This window comes from Podarcis vaucheri (assembly GCF_965113315.1).
Source record: "Podarcis vaucheri genome assembly, chromosome: 2".
Classification (NCBI taxonomy): domain Eukaryota; kingdom Metazoa; phylum Chordata; class Lepidosauria; order Squamata; family Lacertidae; genus Podarcis; species Podarcis vaucheri.
Window position 1 is genome coordinate 5,108,494 of NC_138760.1, and position 18,146 is coordinate 5,126,639.

General features: G+C 44.7%; 1 protein-coding gene across 3 annotated transcripts in view; it reads left to right on the forward strand.

The window, feature by feature from the left end:
- KIF5A (kinesin family member 5A) overlaps positions 1-18,146 on the forward strand; it is a 56,034-nt gene that overhangs the window by 926 nt on the left and 36,962 nt on the right. Inside the window, exon 1 of one of the 3 annotated variants that reach the window (XM_082208017.1) lies at positions 12,948-13,090. The exons of the other annotated variants lie outside the window; for them this stretch is intronic. Coding sequence (XP_082064143.1) covers positions 12,977-13,090 — 114 coding nt within the window. The 5' untranslated portion in view covers positions 12,948-12,976. Of the gene's footprint in view, positions 1-12,947; positions 13,091-18,146 lie in introns of those variants that run through there. 3 annotated transcript variants of the gene reach the window in all.

The window sequence follows — 18,146 nt, forward strand, 5'->3', positions numbered from 1 at the left end:
AATCTGCCCAAATTATGCTGCCTCCTCTGAGGTTATTCTCTTGAAGGGCTGCAAACTGACCGGTTGAGATAACCTCGTTTGATTCCCACCATCATCTGTTTTAAATCCAACCCCCACCACTACCACAGTGAATTACGCCATGTTAAGTTACACCAGTGCAGTATAAGGATGGGGGTTCAAAGTGATGCAGGTGGCTTGCTGAGGAGTCTGTAGGTTGTTTACTCGGAACTGGCAACGCCCCTGTCCCCATAGTCTCTGTGTTCATCACTTGGTACAGCGCTTGGCTTTTGACCTCATGATGCTCACTTCTTTCAGTCGCTAAAGACACCCTCCATTTCAGGAGGGCAGGAAGTGGGAGCTGGTTCTCCTGGGAGGGTGGCTAGTGACGTTCATGTCAGCCTCCCATGATGAGCCATGGCCACGGAGGTTTTTAAAATATCTATCAGTGGTTCGGTATCACGTGGGAGGTGTTGCACAGTCTTGGGTATGTGGTCAAAAGGGAGGGTGTTCGTTTTGTGGGGTGCCCAACAGATGGCTACCTACCTCACCCATCATGTTTGAAGAGACTGATCTGCTAGTGCAGTCATGAGCAACTGACCCCATTGATTCTTGTTCATAAAGTGAAAAGGGTAGGCATAGGACCTCCCCAAGGTGACCCCAGCTGTTGAAGGCATATGCGGGAATTAGAAACCACTTGCCCATCCCCACTCCAAGTCTGTTGCACAACACTCTGTGGTTTCTGGGTGCCTCTCAATCCCTCTGCTGCAGAGAAAGTTATTAATCTGTGCTAATGGGACTGCCTGACTCCTCTCTCACTGCACAGGCGAATGGAGCCCTGGGATATCAAGTTTATTTTCCACCTGGGTACCAAGGGTGCCTTCTCATGGCTGGGCTTGGAGCAAGATGGTATTTTGGAGAAGCCTCTTGATTTAGCACAGTTGTGCTGCAAAGTCATTCCTGCGGGTGTTTGAGCAGAGATTTTCCATGGAGCTTCTTAAATATCAGGGGCCTCTTTCCCACAATTAGCATAGTTTATTTCTCTTTCTCTTGACAATTCCTGGGCTGCAGTTGCTACCTGGCCACTTCAACCAGGCTCAAACCATTTTGAATGGTTCCCCCACCCTGTTCGCCCACCTGCTTTGTTTAAGGCCAGCCTCAACACCAGAGTGTTTAAAATCTGCTTATTTTAAGAGGAATTCAGGTGTGCAAATTAGCCACGGTTGGGTTTTTCTGCTTGTTACCCTGGGAAGCAGCAAGCCTGTTCTCTTCTGCCTCTGGAACAAAGCACCAGAAAGGCACAAAAGCCGCTGCAGGGAGCAGGCAGCAGGATGCGGTGCCGTCTTGCTTGCCTGCCTGGGCTCAGCTGCTTCGTCATCCCTCAGAGCAGTGACAGGGAAGGAACTGCCAGCTCCTTCCTAGGAACCACTCCCCTCCATTGTGCTTGACTGTGGTCCATCACTGGGCAGCCCGTTTCCATGAGGATCCCTTCCTTCAATGCCCTCGGAATCTGCACTCCGTCTGCCTTGCAGTACTCCTTTCCGGACTAGATTACACAAGTGATCTTGTATAATTTGCAACCTTTGGATGTGGTGGCGGCCGAAGCTGCTCGGTGTTTTGCAAACAATGGCTTCTCACTGGCTCCCGGCTCCATTACCAGCTTTGTACTTTAGGGTTCTTGTGATGGATGGGCTGGAAGGGAAAGTGTGGGGCGGGGGGAACATGCCATTCTCATCTGGTTGATCAGTGTTTCTTTCCCTTTTGTTTTGGCTGAACGATTTTATCCATCTGCAGGCTCTGCTCTGCAGGCAAGGGGGGACATAACTGGGCTCCTGAGCCCCACAGGGGTGCCCCAGAAAGAATGCAGTTGGTCAAGGGATCAATGGACTCAAAAAGGTTGAAAACCTCTGCCCTAGATCTGAGGATGTGTTTTTGCAATCACAAGATTTCAGTATAAGTATGGCCTACTTCTCACAGGGCTAGTAAGCTTACATCTGGGCTATGTCATTGTAGCCTACAGGTGGGAGGGTTCTTTAATTTTAATTTTATTTCAACGTCTGTATCTTGCCTTTCTATTTAAAAATATAAAATAAAATTGAAGGCAGCAAACAAAACACACAAAGCAAAATAATTACCCAGAATCATTACAACTCACAGTAAATCAGCATAACAATTAATAGAAAATTAAAAAATGGTTCCAACATGAACAATCAGAATCTGTTTTAGAAAGTAGTGCCTTGCTTGGCTGCCTACCAAAAGGGGAGCAGTGATGGGGCCAGTTTGGTACAAGATACTGCAAGATCTTGGTGCCTACCTTGAGTATTTCAGCTGGCAGGGGGCAGGGAAAGAACTAAGAGGCAGAATCTTGGTGTTTCACATTCTGAAATGATCCTGTGCACATATACAAATCCCTCCACATAGACTAGAACATTTCCACCTGATTCCTAGTTTTCTAACTTCCCCTTGACATGCTAGTTTTCATTGTGCGGGGATCTGTACGTGTTTGTACGGAGGAACATTTAGGCAGGGGAGCTCCCAGCTGAAATCTGAAACAGCCCTGCTGCTTCAGACACAAATTGACCATACCGCAAGACGCCTAATAACAAACAAATCCCAGCTCTACTACAGATTTTTCAGTCATTGCTCTTGTCCTATAAACTACATGTGGGATTGCAATTGTATTATCCGCTCTACAGAGTCCATAGGGTTTTGTGTGTTTTTTGGTGTGTACAGCATTCTGCTGTGTTTGCTCCAACTGCAATGGCAATAGTGACATACATGACAACATATACATTCCTTATCACCTGCCTGATACATTGCTGGACACATCAATACCATCCTTCTTAGAGCCAAACCACCTTTGAGCAGTATGTAGCTGCCAATCCATCTTTCCTCTATTTGAATTAGACCAGAGTAGTCCACACCCACATGGATATGAATTGTATGAGGAGCAATTTGGTCTTTCTGTCATACTGGTAGGCCTCGGCCTTCCCTTTTGTATTTGTCTCTGCCATCTGATTGGTTGATTCTAACATGCCAGTTGTATGTTGAGTCTAACATGCCAGTTGAATCATAGGGATATGGCATGTGTGCACACCTTGTTTTTTGTTGGTAAATCTTGACCAAGAAGTGTGTAAAAGCACACAGTGGGGAGTTGGAAATTTGCCTCTGCAGTTTTTTGGTTTTGTGCAAATCTGATAAAGAAAAAACCCAGATGTGCTGGAAGCAGTTATGTACATGGCGAGAAAATAAATAAGTATTTGAGGAAGGGGAATAGGAGAGTGTTAAGTTATGGGCGAACATATCAGACGACACAGTGATTCTTCAAACAGCTCTTGTTTATTCCGAGGCCAGAACAGAACTGAACTGAAGAGCTCAGTCAGCCTGCTTATATAGAGCTCCAGAACAGCGTAACTGTTGCAACTTTCTAAAACCATCCAATCACTGAACATCACTTTTGATCCTTCATTTGCATACAAACTATCCAATCACTGAACGTCACTTTCGATCCTTCATTTGCATACCTATCTACAGTATCCCCCTGCTGGCCCAGGGTGAGACTTCAGTACATAACAGAGAAAGTAACAATTGAGACACCTACACCAAAATGCCAAAACAACTTCTGTGATTCCAAGTGCAGTGGTTTGGAGGCCCCCCCCCCCCCGTTTATTGGATCATCCCCTTAATTTACAGGCGAATAGTCCCTTCCATTTCTACAGTTCTATGATTGTATGAGATTGGTGTTGTCTGAGGGTAACGTCATGTGCACTACACACATTAAATAGGAGCCAAGGCAGCTGCAAACACATGGTAAACTCTGGGCGCATAGTAGACAAGCCCTAGTTGTGGTATTACGCTTGTGACTGACTTGGTTTCTATGTACTAACTATCCACTAAGAGAAAGGAGATAATGGACTGGGACTGCAGTGTTGTGGCAGAGGGGATTTAAATCTTTGTCTTACAACTCATTAATGGTTCCTCGTCATCCTGGGGAAAAGTGACAAGTGGGGTGCCACAGGGTTCTGTCCTGGGCCTGTTGTTGTTCAGCATCTTTATAAATGACTTGGGTGAAGGAATTGAGGGGATGCTCATCAAATTTGCAGATGACACTAAGCTGGGAGGGGTGGCTAACACCCCAGAGGACAGGATCACACTTCAAAACGACCTTGACAGATTAGAGAACTGGGCAAAAATAAACAAGATGAATTTTAACAGGGAGAAATGTAAAGTATTGCACTTGGGCAAAAAAAATGAGAGGCACAAATACAAGATGGGTGACACCTGGCTTGAGAGCAGTACATGTGAAAAGGATCTAGGAGTCTTGGTTGACAGAATCAGAATTCAAAATGGCCTTAGCAGATTGGAGAACTGGGCCCAAGCTAACAAAATGAATTTCAATAGGGACAAATGTAAGGTTCTGTACTTAGGCCGGAAGAACCAGATGACAAATATAAGATGGGGGACAGCCTCCACGACAGCAAGGGATCATCGGCGAACAAAAAACAAGGATGACGGGTAAATCATCCTTGCAAATTCCCTCCTAGGACGGGGCATCACTCACAGTTTGTCTTGGTACCTGGCTCTCGCTCAGGCATGGAATGTGGGAGGCCGGGAGCCGCTGAGCGAAAAGCACTTCACCTGGCGAAAACCCTCCTATGCAGCCCTTAAGAAGCAGAGGTTCTCTGTTTAATTGGATCTTTAATTGGTTTAAAGTACTGGCACGTGAAGGGAAACGGCTGCAACAACATACTTCGGAATATATCAGCTACATGGATCAAAGGTTTGAACTGAGATAAGATTTTCTTTGGTGTGAGAGTTGGTTGGAGAGAGGGAAGCCCATGGTTTGTTTATTCTAAGCTTCTTTTAAGATTTAGCAACCATCTCTGGAATATAGGATAAAAAGATATTTACAAGTGAGGAAGGAACGTTGGCGTAACATTGATATTAACAAGCAAAAATGGAAAGTGTGTGTGATCTGAAATGAAGAAAGGAGGGTGAGGGGAAGCTCAAGTATGACTGTGTTGGAAAGACAGAGTAATCCCCCTCACCTCCATTTAAAAACAACAGACAAGGAAAAAGAGACTGAGATTCGTGTGTGTTATTGACAGAATGTAATCTAAGATAAAGTTTGATTGGGCCATAAATCTCTTGCTGGAAGGAAAAGAATTTGGGGGCTGTGATAAGAACGCTGCAGAGATTCTGGGAGTTGGAAAGGAGTATTAAATCTTCAGCGCATTTGAAAATTGCCAACCTTTTCCTAGGCTGAGGGGGAAATGGCGAAAATCTGTGACATGTTTTACTAGAGAGACAGAATGGTTTCTAGCAGACTGTTGCCTGTTCCGAGACAGAAGCAAGGGACAGAGAGATAAGACTTCTGAGAAACTTCAAGATTCAGTTCTGCCCCAAGCCATGATGGGAGAAAACAACAGCTGTTCATAAATGGACAGAAGGAATCTCCATGGATAAAACAGTTTTCACACGCAGGGCAGAATAAAGAAAATAGTTTGAGTTCCTCACTTGAAGCTTTATAAATTAACATATTGTAACATCACGAATGGAAATCATTAATTATGTAGCTGTGGACTAAGGGATTATTATTATAACTGAAATCTAACTGACATTAATTAAGAACGCAGTGATATAAGATTGGAAATGCACCCAAACCATCATGTGGGGAGCCACTTTAATTAAAATGTATTAATTTGATGTTGATTGGCATTTTGATAATTGTATAATTTGGGAATTAATTGTTATTGTTATAATTTGGCTATAATGGGAAACTAATTTAAAAAAATTAAACATAGGGAAGTACTTTCTGACAGTATGACAGTCTCCCTCGAGAAGTGGTGGACTCTCCTTCCTTTGGGCTTTAAATCAGAGGTTGAGTGGCCATCTGTCATGGAGGCTTTAGCTGAGATTCCTGCATTGCAGGGGGTCAGACTAGATGACCTTTGGGTCCCTTCCAGCTCTGTGATTCTATGATTCTAACTCACAACCACAGCTGCTGTTTGTCCCTAGGAACTTTATTCCTAGGGCAAATAGCAGCTGTAGGGGCTCCAATCTGAATTGGGACAATGGTGGGCCAAAGATTCGAATTGCTTCTCCTCTATACTGCAGCCCCAACCTGGAACTTCCCCCTTGAAGTCACTATTTGGTAAATAAAAAAGAAACATGCAAGGACCATTTGTGTAATTAACATCACTTCTAGTTTTGCCTTTAAAAAACAGAAGAGGAGTGCTAAGGCAGCCTCCCCAAATCTGGCAAGCTTGAGATGTTGCTGGATTACACCTCCCATCACCAGTGGCCACCAGCCATGCTTACTGGGACTGATGGGAGTGGTCATTCAACCACATCTGCAGAACATCAGGTTGAGGAAAGAGTTTTGTTTGGGGAGCATCTGCAACTAGCAGGCTGCAGTTGTAGAAGCAGCATTGTCAACAAATCTCTTTCCTACCCCTGTTAAAAAGGGACAGGAGACCTGGAACTTTTCCAGTCGTAGCAAGCTACAAATTTGCTAATAGTGGAAAAGCTCAGGAGGAAAGGAAGTGTCTGATTCACCCAAGATTGTCCCATCAGACATCCAGGACCCGGAGACCTCTTAAGAGAGCTGGTTTAAGGAATACATTTTTATAATCCATCTCAAATGCGGTCCCACCTGGTTTAAATTCAAGTCTGGCTTTGCCTCAGATCATACAAATCTTTTGCCTTTTAAAATCAAGTCATTTCCCTTTGATCTTCTCTGTTACATAATATCGTCAATTTGGATAGTGACTCACAACGCAGGTCTAGGCATTTCCATTCAGAACAAAGTCCTGTTGAGTTCACTGGGACTTTCAGACATGGGCACAAGACTTGCATAAGATGCCCAATTCTCTTGCAGGTCATTCATACAGATTAATATGAAAGTGGAGAGAGAGGGGTGGGTGGTCTTTAGCAGGGCTGGATTAGTTGTTACATTAAATGCACTTCAGATCAGAGCACCAGCCCAATTAGGGTCCTTTGCTGCAGTTAATTACTGCAGTATGTGAAATGCATGCCCACTTTTCACTGCGCTGGATTTCTTCAATATTCTGTTCAAACAAAATATTAGGCTGCTCTAAGGCAGAAGAGCAGGGGCCATATTCTACTTAGATGTTTTTTTAAAAGAATATTTGTAGCCTAGCAACCACAAAGAGATTACTCTCTATGCTGCAGATAATTTCACAGTCATGTGGAGGGAAAAAGATGAAGCTGTATGGCTACACATTTGTAGCCACTATGAATGATAAAATGTGCCAGTTGTTTCTCTGCACTTCCAGAATAGGTCATCATCAACATCATCATCATCACTTTTAATTTGTATACTGTCTTTCTATCTTACAATACTCAAGGCGGTTTACAAACTGAAGAAACAAAGAATATACACCTTATAACAATCTAATGCAATACAAAAATATGATACTAACTTAGTGTATTTTTGGTCTTTGTTGGAAGCCGCCCAGAGTGGCTGGGGAAACCCAGATAGATGGGCGGGGTACAAATAATAAATTATTATTATTATTATAACTTTAAAATAAGCAACCTACATCAAATAAACATTCAACAATCACTAGAATAGTATAGAATAATAATATCAGCATATAAAAATTAAACAGAAATCCACTCTAACAGAAATCACAATAAAAAAATAAAATTACAATAAATAATTTCTAAACTACAATTAATAAAACAACAGCAAGCCAAAGTGCATAAAATAATACAATACAAATTGAGCAGCAGAGGCTGGAGGGGTGAGCAAGGCAGGTGGAAGGAGGCCTTGCCTGATGAAGTCTCTTTCCTCCCAGTTCTTCCTCCAGGCACAGCTCCCTTAGGAGGACTCCCAGGGCTGGAGGGTGGGGCAAGGCAGGTCATCTTTAGATTTAGACATTTTGGCTAATTCGCTTGGTGTCAAATACCATCTGTGGGTCATATTTAAGTAGTTCTCTTTTAGCGCGTAACTAGCTGTGAATTTTAAGTTTATTTCCCACAATTGTTCCCACAGGTTCAAATCAATGTTATGCCCCACATCTTGTGCCCATTTAATTATAGAAGATTCCACAAATTCTTCTTTCATTTCCCAGTCAAGTAATATTCTCTACATTTTAGACAATGTTTTAACTCTAGATCTTAATATATCTTCTTCAAATTGTGATGTTTTTTCTGCAAATCCCAATTTCTTGTCTACCTTAAATTTTGAATTGCTTTGATATTAATTTTTAGCCAGTCCAACACATATTCTTTAATCTCGTCCTCCCCCCCCCCCATTTTTTGGTTCTCCCAGAGGATGCCGTGTTGACCATGCATACTAGATTAAGTGGCTGTAAAATGGAACAAGCGCATGGAAGATAGCTATTGTGGCTGATAGCCACTGATAAATCTATGTAGCAATTTGCCTCTGCGGATCCAAGGCTGAAGTCAAACAACAGGGCTGCTTTCTTCGTGCCCAGCTGACAAGGGTGTTGGAAGCATTTGCCTGGTCACCATTCCAGGAAGAGTTCTATGATGTAATCCTCCAGGTGTCATCATTTTCTGTGACTCATAAAAGGAATACAAATATAGAATCTGGCTTATGGTGGCAATGCATTTGACTTTTACAGGCACTGAGGACCAACAGTTATGTGGACAAAGGCACTGTCAACCAGCAAGGGATTATTAGAGGATGTGGTGGAGAAAAGCCCCAAGACAGCTTCCAGTCTCAATCCCAGTTCCTTCTCCACTCCACAGCTACAGGCTGCCTGCCTCTCTGCACATGTGCAGAGTACATTTCCCCTCCCCAGGGAATAACTGCTGCCTAGTTCCAATACGTATATCTAGGGTGAGAGTAGACTTGATCCTCAGCACTTTTCATTTTCAGTTAAGTGGTTGTCTGCACAGAACGAGATTCACTCTCCCAACAGAACTTTCCTCCCTCCTCTATACCCATGAATCTGCTCTGTAGGATTGGAGGGCATGCGGGGGGGACGGCAAAAGGGGGAAATTCTAGTTTCGTTTGTGGATTTCATTCCTGTAATAAACAAAAATCTGCCCTTATTCCCTTATGGGGGACACAAGAGCCCTTATAGAGTCCTTTGTAGGTTCTCCATCGGTTGGAGAAAATAACAGAGGCCAACCAGAGAATATTGAGAAGCAAAGCAGCTAGTAAGCCTGATCTTTATTGACTGTTGCAACAGGGTGCTCCCGTCACACGCAGGAAAGGAGGAGGACCCAGAACAAAGGCGTGCCTGCCCTGATATAGACATTTTAAATTGCCTTCCCTGGAGCTCAAGACTACCCCTCCATACATCATACATACATCACAGAAGGGGTGTAACCCAAGACCACCCCCCACAAACATCATACCTACATCATAGAAAAGGCGGTCTACAACAGAAATCTGAGTGTGTTGTTTATCTCCTGTCTGGCAGGTTACCTATTAATGGTCACTTGATTGGATACCCTGGGGAGCCTGGCCAGTCTCTTGTAATGACAAATACTTAGTTCCTGAGCCAGGTCACAGGCTCACCCTATTCATACACAGGCATACCCTTAATACGGGATTTGTGAACGAAAAGACAATGGGGAGCCTTTTCCATTTCCCTTCCACCTTGCAGAGAAATATTTGAGGTCAATTTGGGAGAGAGAAAATGGTTTCAGGACTTTTTCTGTGGGATTTCAGACATGTGGTTTATATATGCAGTTATGAACATTTATCATACATATATATGACCTTAAATTTTTTATTTCAGTTCCCCACATACATAGTGCTATGTATAATTCCACCCGTAGAAATAAAGGGTGGTATTCGACTAAGATTTGCTCAGAGTAAACCCACTGAAATTGATGAACATGACTGAGTTAGGCCTATTAATTTCAGTGGTTCTGCTCTGAGTAAAACTTGGTTGAATCCCACTCCAAATGTTGCCAATGTGCCCATGACTGGCCTCTCACTGCTCATCACTGGGCAATGCTTTCAAAATCTCTCCTATGTGTTTGTGTATCTTCTCATTCTCTCCCAGCTCTTCCTCTGGTTTCCTGTTGCTCCAGCCAGGGTCTCTGTAATACCGCACCCGCCTTGTCCCCAAAGCCACTTTCCTGCGCCAGCATCCCAACACAGCTGAGCTCTGATTAGGCCACTCAGCGCCAGGCGCCTAGGCTCTCGCTAAGCAGATTAGAGGATTTCTGCCGCTTCTTCCATCCCTGGGAGGAGCAGGCTAAGAGGAAATTGATTCTAAGCTTAGCAGATCCAGCTTTGGGTGCCACAAAGGAGAGTGGTGGCAATGGCAGCTGCAGCTGGAGAAGGGACCAGGGAAGGAATTCCACCACTTCAAGTTAAGGCAGAAACAGGACACAGAATAAGCAGTCTTGTATTTGTGTCCAAAAGGAATAGTATTCTCATTTTTTTTTATTTTTTGTCTTTTGGGCCTGGTGTGTGTGTGTGTGTGTGTGTGTGTGTGTGTGTTAGTTACAAGGTATTTGAAGGATCTGAGACACAAAAGAAATGTGCATAAGTGTGTAGAGTTCCTCTGGTCAAATTGCAGCATGCCCAGCTGTTCTGTCGGCTGGGGATGGAGAACCTGTGGCCTTCCAGAGGTTGTGAGACTCCAGCTCCCATCAGCCCCAGCCAACATAATAGCCAGGGATGATGGGAGTTGGAGTCCAACAACAAGTGACAGGCCACAGATTCCCTGGCATTGCTGTGAGCAAAGTAAAAAAGGGTGGAATTCAATGTCACACTATTACCATTGTTCCATCAGCACAATCATTTTGTTTGCCAGACAGAACAAACTCCCCTCTCCCCTCTGGAGCACTGCTCTGGGTGCTATCCTGCCTCCCGCAGCCAACTGGGGGGCACATGGGGGGAAGAGATGAAGGAATGCCTATTGCACTGGATCTTGATAGTACCACTATTTAGTTTAATTTAAACCAATTTTTTAAAACATTTAAAAGAAATGGATGAGGGGCAGAACATCCGGGTCTCAGTACAAAATAATTTGGGCCACCCCTTTCTCATTCTAGATTTTTTTTTAGCAGTATTTCTATTATAAAATATGAACAACTTCATAAGGTAATAATCAAAATAGATGACATTCAATATTGCTGAGACTCATTACATCCATATGCCTCGAAATCTTCTCAAAATCCAATTACGTATTCCAAATTCATTATTGTTACCCATCTAACTAAACTGATGACATTTGTTGCATTCCTTGGGAGATTCTGTTTTCAGCTGTTGCCATTTTATGGTGCCAGAAGGCACATAATGGTTAGTGCCAATGCAAGTATCCTATGGGCTGGGCAGAAGGCTAATACATGGTTCAGAATGGATGCCAGTTCCTTAGTGCGCCAGACCTTTGGGAGGAGGGAACATGTCAGTGGTGGGTGGGGCCAGAGGCAAAAGTGGGTGGAGAAACTAACACAAATTTTACCTGTGTACTGCAGGCCAGTTTCTCCACACATCCAATACCCTGCCCCAACCCAGAGGTTTTTTCAAAGCTGAAAGACACACTCAAGCCAGACCAAAAATACAGTTAAGGAGAGGTGTACGAGGGGTGGCGCATGGTGTGGCCTGGGGAGAATCCTAATAGAGAACTCTGGAGGTGCTGAGCTCCATGCCCCTCCCTTAACCTTCTTGCTGCTGCTCTCTCCCTCTCTTTGTGGTTCTGCTCATCTTATTGCTGTAGTATTTTATTTATTTGATTTGATTTACCGTATTTTTTGCTCTATAAGACTCACTTTTTCCCTCCTAAAAAGTAAGGGGAAATGTGTGTGCGTCTTATGGAGCGAATGCAGGCTGCGCAGCTATCCCAGAAGCCAGAACAGCAAGAGGGATTGCTGCTTTCACTGTGCAGCGATCCCTCTTGCTGTTCTGGCTTCTGAGATTCAGAATTTTTTTTCTTCTTGTTTTCCTCCTCCAAAAACTAGGTGTGTCTTATGGTCTGGTGCGTCATAGAGCGAAAAATACGGTATATACTGCCCTTTATCCAAAGATCCTTGGGTGGTGTACATTAAGAACGTAATTTATGCAGTATAATAATAAAAAGGGACGCGGGTGGCGCTGTGGGCTAAAGCCTCAGCGCCTAGGGCTTGCCGATCGAAAGGTCGGTGGTTCGAATCCCCGCGGCGGGGTGCGCTCCCGCTGCTCGGTACCAGCGCCTGCCCACCTAGCAGTTCGAAAGCACCCCCGGGGGCAAGTAGATAAATAGGTACCGCTTACCAGCGGGAAGGTAAACGGCGTTCCGTGTGCGGCTCTGGCTCGCCAGAGCAGCGTTGTCACGCTGGCCACGTAACCCGGAAGTGTCTGCGGACAGCGCTGGCCCCCGGCCAATAGATGTGAGATGGGCGCACAAACCCCAGAGTCTGGCAAGACTGGCCCGTTCGGGCAGGGGTACCTTTACCTTTACCTTTAATAATAAAAAACATAATACAGCACAATAATCATAATAACAGCCCCCCCCCCCATTTAACAAGCCATAGATTATTTAATGGCCAAGGGCCTGGGTAAAGAGGAATGTTTTTACCTGGTGCCTAAAGACGTGCAATGATGGCACCAGGAGAGTCTCTCTGGGGAGAGCATTCCACAGTCAGGGAGTCACAGTAGAGCCAATGGCATTGCTTTGATAAGGCCCTGAGTAAGCATCTGGTTGGGGGGCAGCTGTGGCCCGAGGCTCCTCCGCCTCCAGTTGCTTAGATCTGGTCATGCAAGGGAGCCAGTCTTTCAAAAGCCCAAGGAAGATCTACGCTCTATTACTCTGCTAGTTCCTGCCGGCTGGGTGGCTGGGCCCAGTTGCTGCCCTACTCAGCAGCACCTGCAGCAGAGGCAGCTGCTGGCTCTTTCCCCTCCACTGGCTGGACACAGGCAGCAGCATCACAATAAGGAGGCAGTGTGTGTCTGCTCTGACAAAAGCTGCTACCATCACAATGGCCTGGCTGTCCTGCTCCCTTTTACTGTTGTTGCTCATCCCATCCAGCAGTGCCAGTTTGGATGCTGAGAAGCCAAGAGAGCTTGAATATACTTGCTTCCTGCAAGGCAGTGAGAATTAGTCAAGCGCTGAATTATCTCATCACTATCAAACATCCCTGGGGGAATCGCATTGCTGTAAGTGATCTAAGTGCTTATTCCCATTTTAGTGATTACAAACCAGATGATTCTTTTGTGACCTTTTCCCTATGGGGGTCTACCCCAGCCTGGAAACATAAGTAAGCGCCAGAAGCCCAAAGGAGCAGGAGAAGATGCTTCCCCAGCTGCTAACCTCCTCTGATGATCCCCATTGCTCTAAACCAAGAACTCTTGTGCTGACAATTTTCCAATGAAAGACGGCAAAGAGGCTATGGAAGAGTTCAACACATGGTAATGGGAATTTCGGTGGTCTGAGGCTGGCGCCTGCCTAGTATGGTGAGCTTTCTGGACACAGTGTGTCTCCAAGCCACAAAAAGTTGGTGGGGAAGGTTATGCAACATCAGCCCTTGCCACTGGCTGGCTGGCTGGTAGTATGAAGCTTCTGGATTGGTCAGGCTTGCTGTAACTGCTGAGTGGCCTGGCTTTCTTCCCTTGCTTTTTTCAATGAAGAGTCGCACTACTACAGGCACCTGCTATACGAGGCTGCTTCCATCTTCTTCATTCACAAATCCATTTCATCACATTTCCACATCAATCTGTTTTTTTAAAAAAATAAAAATACAACTTAAGTATGTATTTTATTAGAAAATGCCTATTTACATATGTATTTTATCTCAACGCATTTCTAAGGGTTGTAATCAAGTCCTACTCAGAGCAGACCCACTGAAATTAACAAACCTAAATTAGTCGTGTTCATTAACTTTTCTCACAGTGGCCAGCCAGATGCCCCAAAGGGGAGCCCACAAGCAGGACGTGTGTGAAATAGTGCTCTCCTCATTTGCGATTCAGTGGGTCTACTCTGAGTAAGATGAGCAATGAATACTAGCCATTTTTAACATGGTGGGGGAGGCATTCAATGTCACGCACAAACATTTCCGCTTGCCTGGTGGAACAATATCACCTCTTCTTCCCCATGCACACACACCTGAGCCAACTGGGAAGGTGTGGAGGGAGAAGCGGGAGGGAAAAGCTGCACTGTGCTAGAGGAAGGCTTTGCACAGGCTTTTGCTTGTGGGACCAGTTAGCTGAATCCACCATTGCATGGGCGTAGCCAAGGGAGAACAGACTCATAGGAAACTGCACCCAGCCTTGCTCAATTTCAGAGCTGGTAGGTGCAGGGAACAGCTTTCTTGGCTTTTTGTAATTGATGCAGGAGTGGCTTGCAGATGGGGCACTGTTGCTTACCAAGAGGGGCTGGCGCAGTGCACTTAAACCAGTGGAGCCAATCCAGTGCTCCTGCCAGTGCATTGACCCCAGGATGGCCTCCAAGTCATCTTGCCCTTCTTCCTCCCAGTAAGCACCAGCAGCCTACCTACCAGGAAGCTACCATAGCAGCTCTGCCCCCCCTGGCAAGCCACTTCGGAAACCAGAGCATTTTTGTTCTTAACTCATGGGGTTTGTTTTAATTAGGGGTGGGAATATTGTTGGACTCCAGTTCACATCATCCCCAACCAGCAATGGGGGAGCAATGGTAAAGAATGATGCATTTTTAGTCAATGTTTGGAGGGCCACAGAGTCCCCTATTCTAAAACATGCCTATTTACTAGGAATAGTCTAGAGGACATTTCCCCCCTGCTCTTGTGAATCTGCATTGTCTCAGCTATCTGCATTGCTGGTTGTCAGATGCTAGTTTTAGTACCCTACAAAAACTAAGCACCTGAGCTCTGCTCTGATGATGGTGGGAGTTGTCTTGCTCTCAATAAGAGTGTAGCATGGGAGCATATTTCTAAAAAGCAAAATAAACTTTAATCATTTGATCATATCTAATAATACAGGTTGGTGTATTAATCCAGGAAATGAAAGAAGAAAAAGTCAGGGCTTGTGTCAAGGTTGTGTGTATTCCATACTTCAGGATCGCACCACACTATTGCAGAATTCAACATTGGGCACAATGCAATATCCTGATAATTGCTGCATAAGCCCTCCCTCAAGCATATCCTAGTCAAGCTCTTACGACTGTGAGGATAGATAGATCTGAAAATGTGTGGGCGATGACTTGTGAAATCTTAGAAGCCAGAGCAGGGACTAGTGTCTCTAGACACCTTCTCATTGCTCTATGTGTTACATTGCTAGTTGATGCAGAAATAAATTATGCAAACTTGCTCTATTTTCACTCACAAAACTTTAGCATGTTTTGGTACAGAATTCATTGTGAGTGCAGTCCTCAGTGCATCTACATTTAAAGATCTCAATTATTCTCCTAATCTAAATTTAATTATTTCTCTGGCTCTCTTGCAAGCTGTAATTTTTACAGCCTATTCAGAAGGATTTTATTCTTTATTTGGTCTACTCTAAACTATCTTTGTTTGGTACTGATATTTCAGTAGAAATTATAATTTTTTTCCTGCATGAAGCAGTACAGCAGTTGGTTTGCACGTTGTGCCTCTTTAAAAAATATTGTTAACTGATCAATCAATCTCTGATTAAGGGATTAGTTGGGGAAATAATTTCACAGACTCAAACTTCAGTTAGAGTAGGACGATTGAGCTGTTCTCATTATTTCCCATTCCAGCTGTAAAGGATTCCAGGATAAGGACTTACAGAAGGTTGGAGGATGTTTTCATCAGTGCCAAATATTAGGTTGGGCTTATTGTTGTCTAGGCTTGTTGGCTTCAAGCAAGCTTACTTTCAAGTAAGTCTGCTTGTGATATTGCCTAACGAAGAAAAAAACATCAACCTTTCTGATTGAGGGAGTAGGAATATAAGCAGATTTGAAAAGCAGTGGAGAGCCTGAAAGAAGCTACAATGGGTGAGAGTATCCAAGCACTGCATGTTTGTTGTTGTTGTTGAGTCATTTAGTCGTGTCCGACTCTTCGTGACCCCCTGGACCAGAGCACGCCAGGCACTCCTGTCTTCCACTGCCTCCCGCAGTTTGGTCAAACTCATGCTGGTAGCTTCGAGAACACTGTCCAACCATCTTGTCCTCTGTCATCCCCTTCTCCTTGTGCCCTCCATCTTTCCCAGCATCAGGGTCTTTGCCAAGGAGTCTTCTCTTCTCATGAGGTATCCAAAGTATTGGAGCCTCAGCTTCAGGATCTGTCCTTCCAGTGAGCACTCAGGGCTGATTTCCTTCAGAATTGAGAGGTTTGATCTTCTTGCAGTCCATGGGACTCTCAAGAGTCTCCTCCAGCACCATAATTCAAAAGCATAAATTCTTCGGTGATCAGCCTTCTTTATGGTCCAGCTCTCACTTCCACACATCACTAGCACTGCATGCATGTCAGAGAATCCATTTTCTCTCCCTGCCTGCCCTGCCTTCATTGCTTTGACAAGGAAGTTGAAATGAAATCAGTGATTCACTCATCAGGCTGTAAATAATGAAGAGCTTTTCCCAGGCTAATTGGTTGGAAGGGGGCTGTTATCTCAGCTTGTCTCAAGCTGCAGTGTAGCTGTCTCAAGAAAATGGTATGGTACATCAAAGGAAAATCACAAGAGCATCACTTCCTATTCTTCTACCCCCTTGCAAAAAAACCCCCTTCTTTCCCAGGTTTATTTAAATAATATTTCTCCTAAAAATAGAACAGAAGACTTCTGCATAGCTGTCAATGTTTTCCTTTTTTTAAGGGAAATCCCCTTAATCCGAATAGGATTCCTCGCAAGAAAAGGGAAAAGTTGACAGCTATGGACTTCTGTGGCCACAAAATGTGATAAGGAAAGGAAGCAGGTGCAGAAGAATGATAGAAAATAGTCTACTAAATTTGCAGAGAATGAAGTGTTTTCATGGTTTGTGCTCAGATGGACTGTGTGATGTTAAATGCTTCAGAGTCCATGGTCTCCAAGGATAAATAAGTTCAAAAACTAAGCCCCCAATGCAGACCAGACAAGCCAAGTGCAGCTACTTATGAGGTTTCTCATTGCATACAGGATCAGGCTCCCAACTCTCACCTGCCTTTCCTAGGTAGAACAATCACCTCTTCCCAGCTCATGCATCCCAAACCATCCTTGATGGCGCCTTTCCCAAGGCTCCAGTGTTTGTAGAATGAAAGTTCTGGGAGTCTGCTGCTGGACCCTTTTTAACATAGCCCAAGGCCACCCTCAAAGGCCAGGTCATCCCAAATCCTAGTGCAATATAGTTGGGGAAAACTGGGGAGGTCTTTTCTCAGGGCTCTCTCTGCAAATGGCAGAAGGGACTGTAGTGGTGGTCTCAGACTGGGTCTCTCCTTCTCCAGGAGGCCACTTACCACCTTCCCTCTAGGCTATTTAAATTCCTGAGCCTCCATAGCCCTTCAATAGGCCCTAGTGATGGCAGCTGCTCTCATCCCCACCTTGCTTCTGCCTTTACTGACTGAGTAGCAGCAGGCTTGGCTCATGGAGAGGCAGATTGGTGGCACCTTAAAGGGAAAGTCAGACAAATAACTTGCCCATGAGTGCATCTGTGCCGATGGGAAAACATCTGACTGTGTCCAGCTGTCTTGTGAAACAACTCAAAACAGAGAAACCAAACTTTTTAAAGGGCCCACTGCTGTTAAGCTTCTTCATTATTCTAGCTCAGTTTCAGTTCAGGCACTCAGATTTTTAATAACAATTGTGACACCTTAAAGGCTGACAAATTTATTATATCATAAGCTTTCGTGGACCAAAGTCCACTTTTTCAAATGCATGTTGTTCCGAGTTGAAGATATCTATATACAAGCATTTCTCAGCTTACACAGGGTTACGTTCCAGGGATCATGCCAAAAGACAAAATCGTGTATAGTCAAAATGGAATGCATCAGATTGTTAAGCAGTTACTGCACAGAAGCACTTCAGGTACATGTTATCAGTGGCGTAGCGTGGGGGTGCAGGGGGGCCGGCCGCACCGGGCGCAACATCTGGGGGTTAGGGTTAGGGGGCGCAAATCCATGGGTTAGGGGGCGCAAATTACTTGCCTTGCCCCGGGTGCTGACAACCCACGCTACGCCACTGCATGTTATGCTGCCACAAGTCATAAGAACAGAAGGAGAGTCTTGCTGGATGAGGCCAGTGGCCCCTCTGGTCCACAGTGGTGAACCAGTTGCCTGTAGGGAAGCTTGCAAAGTGAGCATGAGTGCAACAG